This window comes from Sorex araneus, chromosome 2 (assembly GCF_027595985.1).
Source record: "Sorex araneus isolate mSorAra2 chromosome 2, mSorAra2.pri, whole genome shotgun sequence".
Taxonomy (NCBI): domain Eukaryota; kingdom Metazoa; phylum Chordata; class Mammalia; order Eulipotyphla; family Soricidae; genus Sorex; species Sorex araneus.
This window is the reverse complement of record NC_073303.1, coordinates 107,369,062-107,383,663: the sequence shown is the minus strand read 5'-3', so window position 1 is coordinate 107,383,663 and position 14,602 is coordinate 107,369,062. Positions and strand designations below refer to the sequence as shown.

The window sequence follows — 14,602 nt, the reverse complement described above, 5'->3', positions numbered from 1 at the left end:
AAAATGAAAAAAATAAGGGGTTTTGTATAAACAAACATTTTCAAAAGAAACAAGTGTTTTATAGTAATTTCTAATAATGATTTATCTTGCACAGGCAGTTGTGTAGATGCAATAAGAATAGCTTGTGGTTTCTTCCGTAAAATTAACAAAAACATTTATAGACTCAAAGGGTGAGTGTTAGATCTCTAAATATAGCAGCTGCCCTGCTGTGGCTGATTTAGGTGAGGAATTTTAAATTGGCAGGGAGGGTTACAGTTGCTTTCAACTAAAATCTTCAGTTTTTCATTGAGTTCTACTCTTAATTACTCATTTGCAGAACTAGAGAGGAACTTTATACTGTCTTCTCTAGAATTTGTTTTAGTGGCTACAGTTATGACGTGTACACGGAAATTGTTCATTGACAGGGTTCTGTTTCTCCCTTAACAGATTTGTGAAATCGGAAAGTTCCGATTCTCTTCTTTCACATGTGAGCTGCGGTAATCACCAGCTTCCTGCAGTGACCTCCAGAACCCCCCAGGGAGAACGGTCATCCTGTCCCTCTGCTCCAGGTCTCAGCTCTAAAACTCCGAAAGCCACCGCCACCAAGGCCAGTTCAAGACCAAAAAGTGCCTGTGAATCAAAACCTTCAAGGCAGATTAAAGAATCAAGGTCACAGAAGCACACTCGGGTAAAGTTGTCTTTCCCAGATCAGGCTTAAGTAGGAAGAAAGTCCTTTATTTCATTCAGTTTAAACATTTGTCTAAAAAAATTAGAGGTTTGGCATGAAATGGCATCTACCACTTGCTTTAAACTGTTTTCCCCATTTTTTTTTTGGTTTTGGGGTCACACCTGGCGATGCTCAGGGGTTACTCCTGGCTCATGCACTCAGGAATTACCCCTGGCGGTGCTCGAGTGACCATATGGGATGCTGGGAATTGAACCCAGGTTTGGCCGAGTGCAAGGCAAACTTCCTACCCACTGTGCTATTACTCCAGCCCCTTTCCCCATTTTTTGGCACATGTGGAACTTTGATGCTGCGCTCCCAGGACAGAAAGCCTCTCAATCTGCTGCAGAAGTATCCTGCCAGTGTTCTGTTACACATGTGACCCGATAAAGGTGACAGCTTTCTTTTCCTCTCTATTTTTAGTCTTCACGAGCAAGTGAAGTTTGAGCACAAATGATTGTTTCATCTCCAAAATTCAACTCTAAAGCTGAAAATAACTGTTGCATCTTTTCCCTGAACACATCAATCTTATTTTATGTTCTTTTCAAGATACTGAAAGAAGTCGTTACTGAAACCCTGAAGAAACACAGTATTCCTGAGGCTCATGAATGTTTCACCGCATGTAGCCAGCGTCTCTTTGAGATCTCCAAGTTCTATCTAAAGGTACATTGTTTTCTGTACGGTTGGCAGAATGGAAGTCTTGTTCTAATGTTTCTCTTTGATCAGGTTATGTTCAGTTCTTTTTTTTTTAAATGCTGATAATATGTAACTTGCCACTTTTTATTGGAGATGAAAAAAATGAAGCCAAAATATTTTGCATTTCATTTTAGTCCTCAGAGATAGAAAGTACATTTTAACTTTAGTATCTTTAGTAATTGTTTCCCTAATGAGTCATTGACTGAAGACAATAATAACCTTCAAAAGCAGGTTTAATTAGTTAGTATATAGTGAAAAGACTACTGTACTACCAAAATACCTTTTCTCATTTTGGGCCCATTATCAGCTACATCTGAGACGTGGGACAGATGAGCCACTCAACAGTTTTCTAAAATTTAGGTAGTGATAAGGTCTCTCCAGCCTTACAGAGCATCTGTTTTAGTTTTTGCAAAAATATCTCAAGACAGTCATTATTCATCAGTATCCTAAAACCAAGGAAAGACAGAAATGTCCTCATTTTTTTTTTTTTTTAAATACATTGTTGAACAAGAAAAGTGCATGGAAGTGTGAAACGACAGAGTAGAGGCAGCTGCCACTACAATGCCTGCCCTCTGAAATTCCAGCGAGCAAGCTGAAGCCATGTTTGCCTTGCATACATCCAATCTGGATTCAATTCCCAGCACCCCAAATGGGCCCCTGAGCATTTCCAGGAGTGATTCCTGGGCAGAGAGGTAAGATCTGATCCCAAAACAATAAAACAAAAGAACAAAAAATGCCAGTGAACAACAAGCTGCTTCCCATGGCACGGTCTCTGAGGGGCTTGGGATTTGCAAAGATTAAGTTTTGTGGAGAAAAAAAAAAAAAACTCCAACAAAACAGGGGCATAACTCACTGTGAAAAGTAGGGGAATTAAATAAAGATCGACAAAGTGGGACCCTTCAGCTTGCTCTGAGGGTGGGACCCTCGCTTACAAAGCTAACTACAAAGTGCATGGCTCTCCCCCAGCTCTGGTAACGTAGAAAATCTTCTCTGGGGCAGAGAGAGCAGGAAACCACCAGGAAAAAGCCACTGGCCCCTTATCATCCCTTCCTTGTAAAGCCTGCAATAAATAAGCTATGTGTAGAGCTTTGTGTAGAGCTTCCAAGAAGATGCTTAGCCTCTCATTTGCAGTGTGCCTGGACCACCAGCAACTAGCAGATGTGAAGGTTGCTACTAAGGAGAGAAATAACAAAACACAGGACAAGTGAAATGCGGGAGGACCAGCAAACTGTGGAGAAGTCCAAGTCTAGGGTCTGCTATCTTCCTGGGCCAGACCAACAATTTTTTTTTTTTCAGCTTTTTAATTGAATCACTGTGAGATAGACCCTACAAAGCTGTTCATGAATTTCAGTCGTACCGTATCCCATCATCACAGATTTGTTAAAAGTCAGAGATGCGGCCCATGAGGCAGGGTAGCAGGTAGGCTCTTGCTTTTCACGCCGCTGACCTGGGTTTGATCTCCAGCGTGCCGTGTGTTCCCTTGCGCCCTCCAGGAATGATCTCTGAGCCAGGAGTAAGCCTTGAACACCACTGGGTGTGACCCAGATACCAAAATAAATAGAAAGAAAAGAGGTAGCACCGGGTTCTAGGCACTTGGCCTTGTGTATGGCTAATTGCAGTGTGATGATTCCTGCTCCCCAGCACTGCGTGACAACCCCTGGAGTTGTCACGAGCGGACAGCTGCCCAGAGCAGTCCCCCAGCACGGATCCAGGCTAGTCATCACTAGGTGTAGCCCCACCCCAGTTAGATTAAAATCAGATAACTAGATAAATTAAGTCGGGAGTCTCCGGGCAGGGGCCTGCAGCTGAGCATTGGAGTACTTGCTTTCCCTCTGCAGGGCCCCAGTGGGCTTCCTAGCACCGTAAAAATGAAAAAGAGTCAGTTTCCTTTCTTATGCCATTCCCTCTTTTTGTCGAAAAAAGGAAGAGAAAAAAAAAAGGTCAGTTACCTAAAAAATGAATACAAGCTCCTTTTTATTTTCTGAATAATGAAGTGTTAGCTAGATACTCATAATAAAAATGGACTTAGATTTGGTCAGTGCTATTGAATATAAGGTTAAAGTGACAAAGATTCTGTATTGGTGTATCTGTTCTGGTTACAGGAGTTGGGAGCTGGTCTTTCAGGCTGGAACTAATTTATAAAGGATGGCCTTCATTTGGGGTAGTACAGCAGCATTACTCTTGATTAATGCCTTTCAGCTCATTATTGTTTTGTTTTAACAATGGTGGGAAAATAAAGATTCTGACAGAGGTGAATAAAACACTCTCTTTGGGGACTTGCATTCGCCTTACTTCTTTTTGCTTACGGGCTGTGGTTTCCCTGAAGCAGGTGTTGAGCGAGTCCTTTCGGAACGTCCTTAATCACATTGGCACGGGTTAATTGGTCGGGGATGGTCCGCAGTGTGTCTCATAATGACTTGTTCCTGGATTTGCTGTTCAAATTGTGAGCTGCTGTGTTTTGTTAACATTTAGGATCTTAAAACTTCGAGAGGTCTATTTGAAGAAATGAAGAAGACAGCAAACAAAAATGTTGAGCAGGTATGATTCCCATGAAAATATATTCAGCCAAATTGCTGTTTTCTCAGGACAGCTATAATGGTAATTTCTTCCATGCAGTAAGAATTAAAAAGTGCTCTTTTCAGCTCTGTCCTGACCACTTGAATACACTTAATAGTGGACTTATTCCCACAGAGTACTTGATGGTATTTCTTTTCAGAGTGACTTGGTAACAGAACTCCTAAAATTAGGTAAAAATAATGAATTAATCCAAAGAGCAGGAAAATCCTCTTTTAATTAGTTTTTTTCAGTGTTTTATTTTTTGGAGACACAGTGTAGTGGGCAAGGTGCTTGCCTTGCACACAGCCAAGCTCAGTGTGATCCCAGCACCCTTAAGGTACCCCTGAGCCCCTCCAGGAATGATTCTTGAGTGCAGAACCAGGAGTAAGTCCACAGCACTGCCAGTTGTGGCCCCCAAACCAAAAAACAAACAAAAAAAATTCAAATAAATTAGTAAATAAAACATGTTTAAATAAAATGTTTTCAGATTTTGCTCTTACCCTATTTAAATGTTTCTGTTTATTAATGCATTCAATATTTTCACTTGTATTTTCAGTTAAAATATACCGTAGTAATATTTTTTTCTCCCTGTAGGTGATCGAATGGGTCTTAGAAAAAACAAGAAAGAAATAGCAGAAGTATACTCTTCGGACAACTGAAAATCAAGAAGACTATTCTTTATTACTTCCTTGATTTGAAACTACGATTTTAGACTTTATTTAAAGAATATGATAGTATATCATTCTTAATAATTTCATACATATTTATATAGTTTTAGGGTGCTCAACTAATGTATTTTAATTGTATACCTATTTTATAGCTTACCTTATTTTATGTTATAATTAATTATTATATCTGTATATTTTTAAACTTTGCTTTTGACTAATTATTCCAATAAATTAAGAGATATCCTTTACTTCTTGATTTGGTATTTGTTGCTAAGCCTATTTAAATTATTAGGACTTTCCTTGTATGAGGTCAATCCTAGTTTGATCGATGGCACTGCATACATTCCCCTGAGCATTGCCATATCTGACCCAATACCAAAAACATTGCTAGGACCCAAGGAAGATATTATCAGTGACTCTTCCCTGTTTTTCAATAGCACCAACATCATCTTTCGGGCAGCTCTGGATTTAGAAAGTACTGGCTTTCTACCTGGACCTGTACCCTACACCACCACTATGGGAACAGTTACTGTACATGGGGATGGGAAAGGAAATGCTCAGTGCAGACCTTCGTTTGCATTATGTTTCAAATCTTCCTGTCACAGAAAATTCGGAAACTGCAGAAGTAAGAAGAATAAGAACAATTCAGCATCCTCATTATGTGTACATACATATCTTAGTTTGAGGCAGATGAATCGCCAGGACAGAAAATGTGCCTCCGATTTTCAGGGTTTTTTTAGGCAGTCAAATATCTTTTTCAAAAAAATGTTTTTTGTCTCTGAAAAAATGAAAGCAATTACCGTTCTTCTATAGAACTCTAAAAGAAATTTGCCCGCTGTCTGTGTGCTTGCTGTGCTGATGCACTGAAAGGCTATTTATTAGGCATCCAAGCTACGCTCAGAGCCCCAGGGAGCCACCCGTGCTTCTCACAGCGGGGCTGGCGACTCAGTGCCAGAGGCCCATGCGAGGCTGCTCAAGCCATACAATGCCAGGGGTCACCTGGCCACATTGGTGGTGCCCCAGGACCCAGACAGCCATACTCAGAGGTTGCCAGGCCTCTGGGGCTCCCCACAGTGATGCCTGGGGACTGAGTCACACCAGAATTGGATCCAGGTTGGGCACATGTACCCTGACTGCCATACTGTCTCTTGGTCCTCACATAGTCGAGAATAGCCCCGAGCACCTACCCTCACCCCCATTTCATAAAAAGTATATGTTTTAAAAGATATTCTTTCCATGAACCAAACATGATGGCTGCTTGTTTCTTGTATTACAAACCCTAACACCCAAAAGGACAGAGAGTAAGAGGGATTGTGCCTGCCACAGAGGCAAAGGGTGGGAAGGGGCAGGGGTGGAGAGAGGGCCACTGGGAGCATTGAGGGTGGGGAATGGGCACTGGTGGAGGGATGGGTACATAAACATTGTGTTTTTGTTTTTGTTTTTTGCTTTTTGGGTCACAACTGGCGATGCACAGGGGTTACTCCTGGCTCATACACTCAGGAATTACCCCTGGCGGTGCTCAGGGGACCATATGGGATGCTGGGAATTGAACCTGGGTCAGCCATGTGCAAGGCAAACACCCTACCCACTGTGCTATTGCTCCAGCCCCAACCATTGTTGGACTGAAACGCAATCATGAAAGTCTGTAAGTCTGTAAATGTATCTCACAATGATTCATTAAAATAAAAATATATATATTTTTAAAAAAGATAGTCTTTTCAGGAAATAGCACTTGGCTATTTGGATACTAATATTAAAAAAGTAGTGAGTTCACTATGACCTTGACTATGTACAAATGTTAATTTGATGTGAATCAGACTTAAAGTTTAAAACCATAGAGTTTCTAAAGAAAAATATGCATCATTTTCAGAATAAAATGAACATTTCTTAGGCTGAAAAATAAAAGCCACAAATCTAATTGCAAATTTGTTTGAAAAATTTTGCGTTCATTTCTCAGAAAGACAACATTAAGAAAATGAAAATGTCATGCGATTAACTGAAATAATTTGCAGTGTGTATATATGACAAAGAATTTTTGTCTAGAATATAGAAAAGAATGAATATTTAGTTCTTAGTAATGTCTCTTAACAAAAAGATATAACCCATTTTTCTTTTTTTTTCCCAGTGGGCAAAAGATTTACAAAAGCATTTCCCAAACACACAAATAATATAAGAATGACAATAGGGTCATGAATTTGATCCCAAGTGCTGCCTACATGCTTTGAACTGCTTTTATCTAGGTGCTGCAGTAGTGCTCTTCAGCTAACTGCCATCTGCGTGTTAGTCCAGCTAACGTGTGTGCATGATCCCTGGGGCTGGAGAGATAGTCCAGCGGGCAGGGTGCTTGCCTTGCACGTGTCTGACCTGAGTTCAGTCCCTGAACCCCAGAGGGTCCTACAGATGCAGCTTGGCCGAGAGTGCCAGCACTCACACCATCAGCTATGAGCAGACTGAGATGTGTCAGCCTCAGTCATTGCAGCAGCACGAACAAAGGGCAGAGCAGGGGAGGGGGCAAGAGAAATCTCAGTTGGGAATGGCTTTTAAAAAGTGGCAATATGGGACCAGAGCAATAATATAGTGGGTAGGATGTTGACCTTGCATGCAGCCCACCTGGGTCCAATCCTCAGCATCCCATATGGTCCTCCAGGCACTGCCAGGAATAATTCCTGAGTTCAGAGCTAGAAGTAGCACCTGAGCATCGCTGAGTATGGCACAGAGAAACAAAAAAGTGAAAGTATGGATGATGAGGAGAGACATTTCAAAGGCAAAGTTTGATTTCCAGACTGTATGGTCCCCAGAGCATAGTCAAGAAGCTGCAGAGAGCAAAAAGCCGGAGTAGCCCCCATGAACCACCAAGTGTGGCCCCAAATTTTACAAAAATATCTATATGAAGAATCAAGGCTGAATACCCATGAATACTCAAACCAATTCACTTCTTAATGGCCTTAAGCCAGAAGCTACCCAAATATTTATCAGCGAGTAAATGCACAGATGGAATACTATTAATCAATGTCAAGGAACAAACTACTATGTGGCGACTTGGATAGCTCGCATTGAAATACCAGAAAATAAAATCCTAGAAAACACAAATACAGGGTCACAGAAATGCAAGAATGCTTTCTTGGACCCAGAGGTTGTCACCGTTGGAAAGTGGCACAAGGTTTGAGCTGCTATAAGTGCTCTGCACACAGATTGTCATTGTGCTTACCTGACCACATGGCTACTCAAAACTCATCCAGTGTGGGTGCTCTAGTGTTAGTTGAGGCATTTAATGCAATAAAATCACTCTGCCTTGATTTTTTTTTAACAGAAACACCCCTGACCAATCATCCTACAGTTTTTCTGGTCTGTTGTATAGTGCTGAACCATATGAAACTACTGCAGGTGGTACTAGTGGTCCTCAAGTCATTTCAGGCTGGAGAAATGGCGCAATGCGCTGAGGACAAGCTTTGCATGTGTGGAATCCAGGGTACATCCCCACGGCTGCATGTTGTCCTTGGGGCACCACCAAGAGCAACTACTATGCACAGAGCCAGGGGTAACCCCTGAGCACCTTCAGGTACCCACCTCCCCTCCCACCAGCACCTCACACATAAAATAATTTCAGTGAATCTACCTGAAGTTTTCATGTTTACATTTTATCCCTAGTTCCCAACCATTGTAGTCACCAAACACAGTTTGTCAAAGTCCTGCACATTTTTTTTTTGCTTTTTGGGCCACACCTGGCGATGCTGAAGGGTTACTCCTGGTTCTGCACCCAGAAATCACTCCTGGCAGTGCTCAGTGGACCGTATGGGATGCTGGGGATTGAACCCAGGTCGGCTATGTGCAAGGCAAACGCCCAACCCGTTGTACTATTACTCCGACCTGCCACAGTCTTGCTTACCCAGAGAAGCAAGGGAGCTTGTGGATAGTGAGTGGGAGGTGGGGGAAAGGGAGAACTCTGCAGATGAAGCGAGCAACATCTTTGTTTTATTCTGTTGAAATTTCATCCCAGATGTTTATGTTTTGGGACCATACCTGTTGATACTTAGGGCTAACCTTGGCTCTGCACGTAGGCATCACTCCTGATGGCTCTCAGGGTATCTTATGGGGTGCCAGGGGTGCCTTGCCCACTGCACTATTTCTCCAGCACCACATCCCTGATTTTATTTCAATTAAAATTTAGAAAAATTATTTTGGGGGCTCAAGGGACAGTACAGGGATTAAGACTCTTGCCTTGCATGCAACCGACCCTGGTTCCGTCTCTGGCACCATGTATGATCCCCTCATTACTGTAAGGAGTGATTGCTGAGCACAGCCAGGAGGAAGCCCTGAACACTGCCAAATGGACCCAGCCACCCTCCACCCTCCAGTTTTGCAGCCTCAAAGTGAACCAGGAGTTGTCGTTTGAGAAGCTTTTACAGCTCGGTCAGCTAGTCAATGAAAAGGGTTCCTAAATGTTTAGCTGCCCTATGAGATTACAAAGCTCAGCTCCCCCCTCCACAGCAGTGCCTGGATTTCCCTCATTCCAGCTCCCTAAGGAGAAGTCACCTCTGTGCTTAGCATGCTCAGTTTCTCCTTTCATGCCACTCCATGCTGTGTTCACACTTCCTACCTTTGGGGAACAATCTACAGAAAATACTTCCAAGACAGAAATGGGGAAAGGCCTTTTAAAGCAATCTGAAAGAAGGCATAAGGAGAGACCCCAGAGACCACCCCACTTCCTCCCTCCAATGTCCAGAGTCATCTTTGACCATACAGGAGCACCAAGCAAGGCAGCCTGGCAAACCCCACGTGGATTAAACTGAAAGTCAGGGTGGAAAAGGCAGGCTGGGGGGAGTCCAGAGGCTCACTCGGCCTAGCACCAGGCGAACAGTTGTTCAGACCTTATTTCAGCTGAGCAGGAGAGGGGCCTTGGGTATGGCAGAGAGGATATCGCTGAACTACCGGACCAGCTGTTCTGGGAGTCATTTACTAGTGTTGGACGTAATCCTGACTGTTCACACTTGAAAAGTTTCCAGTGGACCCCACAGCCAGGTCAACTCACTGGCCCAGACCAGAGACTTCCCACGCCTAATTCTTCCATACTGAAATTCCAATAGGCACACACCAAATTAGAGAGGAAAGGGATATAGAAGCCAACAAAACACAACAAACAAAAACCGTTATATAGAGGGCTAAGTTAGCAACAAGCAGCTTAGTAAGTTTTTATATTAGAACTTAACCCCCTGATCAGATATAACAGTTATCACATTTTAGAAAATATCTGATTTCAATATTGCACATTGTTATCTAATGAATTTCAACTCTAGAGTTGTATCATCAGTGTGGTTTTTGTCTCATTAAAATAAACTTAAAGATTGAAGCAGCTAAGATGGCAGCAATGCAGATGCAGGGGCCAGGGCGGGTCTGCAAGGGATGCCTCCAGACCCCGCACCAAGCTGAATTTTGGATCCAGGATACCCAGAGAGGGGCAGGTGAGACCCTCCATCTACCACAGCAGAGCCCTGGTAGCAGAAAGCCTCCAGAACCCAATAGCTGCCATGCTCACAGCAGCCCCCACAGCCTCGGACGAGCCTCTTGCATGAATGCATCTGCTGAAGAACTCAGCTATGTGGGTTTTGTGACCAAAATCTCCAGGCTCCCACAGTCAGGGATGGGTGACCTCCTCCCCCCCCAACCCCATTCCCCTGTTCTCCCAGAAGCCTGGCAGCCATGCTCATGAACTGCCTCCAGTGCTCGATAAATAAGCTCATTAATCGGCCATGATGCAGAGACTCATAAATAAATCTCGAAAGAGATCAGCAAGCTGCAGAGATGCTTCCAGAGTTCCAAAAGTCATGCAGTTAATAATTGAACCCCAGTTGTATAACCTCATCAAAATTTTAGAATTTCTGGAATGACATCTCATACTTCACATCACTGATATACCAGAAGTAGCACACCACATTGGACTGGATGTAAAGTAGAAGGCAACCACAAGGCTTAACATGTAAATACAGTAGTAACCGTTTATACAAACGCTTAATGGCTCCAGGTTAAGATACAAGAATATTTACAATTTCTTTTAAGGAAATTTGTTTTGATTGCCTTTAGTGAATTAATTATAACAAATCATTTAAGGAAAATAGGAAAAATGGTTGTGGGAAGGTGTAATGGTAGTGGGGCTGGTATTGAAATATTGAATGTAATTAATGTCAACAATTTTATAAAATTAAATTTAAAAAAATCTGAAAACAAACTACATTTTAAAATTTTATAATTATTTTTATGTACTTAAAATGTTTTAAGGATTTGTTTTAAAATCTGAACCACTAGATTTCAATGAGCCAGAAACACGAACTATCTGTTATGGAAAAGAAAACTGCACCCTAATGGCTACAAGGCAGAGTGAAGAATAGAAGCATCAAATTGAGGCAAAAATCCAGACTAGAATAGAAGCGAGGACTTGTTTGCCTGTCAGACAATGCGAGGCTAAAGGGAAGGAAACCAAGCTTCCCCATCTCAGCCAACATCAGCTGCAAGACAGCGAGGACACTGGGACCTGCTGGCCAGTGGATTGCCCTAGTTAAATACAGCATCTAGGCAGAACCAGGAAGGCATTTCCCAGCCAATCCACAGAAGAGTGAGAACAAATCTGTTGCCTTGTCCTTGTGAGGAGGTGTACTTACATGGGGAGTTCTATTCACCTTCATTTGTTAAGGTCTCAATTTGGGTGGCCGGGGAGATGCTCGGGTGAGTTGCTAGGTTCCATCCGCCTCTTCCTGTGGTTCCCCAAGCACCACCGGGGGTGACCTCAGGCCACAGAGCCAGGGATAACCTTCCCCAAGCCCCAAGTGCGGCCAAGAAACAAAACTCTTCAGCAGAAGGCCCTGCTTGATAAACAAGAACTTCTCTGAGCACCAGGTTTGTCTCTCTCAGGGCACCCAGGAGACTTGCAGTTCTTTCCTTGTGCTGGTGAGAATCAGGAAACTGGGAAGCTGTAATGAATGTACCTCTTAGTAAGGACCTGCCCTAGACATGATCCTTGAGTCTGGTGGGAGGAGAAGAGGAAATTGCCTTTATTTACCCAGAGAATTATCACTGAGAGATACTGAGAATATAACTAACTTTATTGAGAACGTTTTCTTCCAAGAGAAAGAGAAAGAGAAAGGGAAGGAAAATGCCTACCATAGAGGCAGGCGGGGGTGCGAGGCAGGGGGCAGAGGGTGATGGGAGGGAACCTAGGGACACTGGTGTTGGGAAATGTACACTGGTGGAGGGATGGGTGTTGGAACACTGTATGACTGAAAGCTAATCATGAGCAGTTTTGCAAGGGTCTATCTCACAGTGAGTCAATAAAAAATATTTTTTAGACTCGCTGCCGAGATGTGATCTTGGGGGCCGCACACATGCATGCGCAGCTGCACAAGCATGACTCCAGAGGCCAGCTAAACTACTTTTGATACCGGTAGATCCTTGCAGAATGTCTCCAGACTGAGAACTAAGCCTGCCCAGGAGGGAAAAGGTTTCTCTCTATCTCTCTCTGTCTCTCTCTGTCTCTGTCTCTCTGTCTCTGTCTCTGTCTCTCTCTCTTTCTCTCGTGAGTGCGCGAGCGTGCATGCCTTTTCCTTGCGAGGGGGGGTGGCGGGGGGGAAGGGCGTAGCGACCGCCATACTATGAGGACCACTAATGAGAGATACAAGCTTGCAATGATCCAATTTCTGGAAGAAAGGAGTAATCCCTGAGCACCGCTGGATGTGCCCCCCGACCCCCAAACAAACAAACAGATTTAAAAAGGAAGGCAGGAAAGCAAGCCGCAGTGGAACATGATGCACTGGTCACTTCCTCAGGAGGCCCCTGGACTCTCAGGTGGCCTCTTGCACCTTTGCGTCTCAGGATAGATGGGGTGTGGAGACACCAGGTCTTGGAGACGTACGTGGGAAGAAGCAAGCAGAGATGTTGCAGCTGCTTCCCATTAACCACTGATTTAAGAGGAAGGCTCCCCGGACTTCTGCGTGGGGAGCTATTCTTTTGGATGATTATTATTGAGGTAAATGTGGGTTACCAGAGTGATGATGGTTCTGCTTTTGTTGAACGAAGTTACTGCCCTTCACCACCAACGAAGACCCTTTGACTAGTTTTCAGGCCCTACACCACTTTGGCTTTTTATGTCAGCTTGGCACTGACCGAACCCAGAAATTCAAGTCTGCGCCTCATCCTGTCTGCATGGCAGGAGCCAAGAGAGAAGTGGTGGCGGCAGTGTTTTCTCACTAGAAATGCCAATTGCCTGGCTCCTGGCGGCAGGTACACTGAGGTCAGGGAGAGCTGGTGTCACTGCTGAGAGTTGAAAACTTCAAAGAGCAGATGAGGGTGGTGAGGGATTCAAAGAAGGTACAGAAGATACATACAAGGTAGCAAAACAGGTATCTAGAACTTTTTTTTTTTAATGGCATCTATTACCTGTAAGAAGATGATAACAAGAGTAATAACAAGCATTTCAATATGTAGCTTTGACTCATACTAGGCAGATGTTTTGAGATAAGTGACTCAATTGCTACAATGCATTTCCTGCTAGTGAGAATCGTGTGAAAAAACGCCCGTGTTGTGGCAGATCTGACTAACTTCAGGTTCTTGTGGCTGGACGGCCTGTAAGAGCAACAGCCCAGCCACAGGGTATCAGCTCTTTATTTACAGTGCATCACTGTGTCACTGTCATCCCCATTGCTCATCAATTTGCTTCAGTGGGCACCAGGAACATCTCCATTGTGACTTGTTGTTACTGTTTTTGGCATATCGAATATGCCATGGGAGCTTGCCAGGCTCTCTGAGAAGGACAGAGGAATCAAACCCAGGCCGGCCGCGTGCAAGGCAAACGCCCTACCCGCTGTGCTATAGGGAAATCTTCTTGCTGGAAGTAGAGCAGCAGAAGGCTGGAAACAGCTGCCTCCAGGTTTGGGGCAGCAACTTCCTCTACTCAACACCATAGAACTCATGTATGTTTTGCATCCACACCTCTTACCTGTTTCTGCCATCTGACTGGTTATGTTATGTTCAATATCAAAGAGGTTTTACGGAACTGACTAGTTGGACTGTATGAAGCAAACCATGGTTTCTACGATGAACAGTCAGCTCAGATAAGCCCTTACGTGTCACTCCAACAGGCTGGGGTCATGGGACTGGCCAGGGAGTGGGCCCTGGCAGTCCACCTAATTCCTCCTGTTGTGCACCTTAGGGGGGGAGGGGGACAGCCCATTGAGGGAGAGTGAGCTCTCCGAGCCCCAAGAAAAGACACACACCCCTGGAGTCTCTGCAGGGAGAAGACTCAATTTATTGATCACAGGGTCAGGTCTATGTATCTCAAGAAACAGGAAACTAACTTTTCATGGATGGATCCAGCACACGGTTTGCACAAGGCTTTAGGATGTTGCAGTTTGTTATTCCTTCTCGGGGTGCTGTTTCCTCCATTGTCCCCTGGTACCACCGAGGTGACTGGGTATTAGGCTGGCTGCCGGAGGGGAGAGGGGATGAGAGGGGGAGAAGGGAACCAGTGCCAGGAAATCAAAAAAAGAGGGTCACCTACCACTTGGTCCCAGTGGGGTCAAGTCCCGGGGGCTTCATCCTCAACCTGAGTTGCTCCCCAGTTGTCCCTTGCAATGTCCGACACTCATGAAAATATGGGTTTGTAAAAGGCCCAATTGGATCACATTTGCCCTTATGCAAATGAGGGTTTGTAAACTGATCAGAGGTATTGATTACTTAGCTCCTCCCTCATTCCTCCAGAATTCGGAGCAAAATGAAAACACAGTTTTACTTTCATACAGGTGGCAGTGACAAAGCTAGAAAATGGAGAGTGTAATGATGTATAAAAATATTTTTGTGTGTAAAATGTAAAGTGTCAGAGTTGAGGCTCAGATCATGAAGAACTTGGGACACAAAAATTATGTGGGAAATCAAATAGCAGGACACCCATTCATTCTGGCACTTCTTCAGTCAACACCCTTAGTGTCTCCCCCAA

General features: G+C 43.9%; 1 protein-coding gene across 1 annotated transcript in view; it reads left to right on the top strand.

The window, feature by feature from the left end:
• Positions 1–4,760, top strand: part of MTBP (MDM2 binding protein) — an 81,679-nt gene extending 76,919 nt beyond the window's left edge. Inside the window, exons 19-22 of the mRNA XM_004607645.2 lie at positions 427–667; positions 1,253–1,366; positions 3,872–3,937; positions 4,550–4,760. Of these exons, the coding sequence (XP_004607702.2) occupies positions 427–667; positions 1,253–1,366; positions 3,872–3,937; positions 4,550–4,588 (460 nt within the window). The 3' untranslated portion in view covers positions 4,589–4,760. The remainder of the gene's footprint in view (positions 1–426; positions 668–1,252; positions 1,367–3,871; positions 3,938–4,549) is intronic.
• The last annotated feature ends 9,842 nt before the right edge of the window (positions 4,761–14,602 follow it).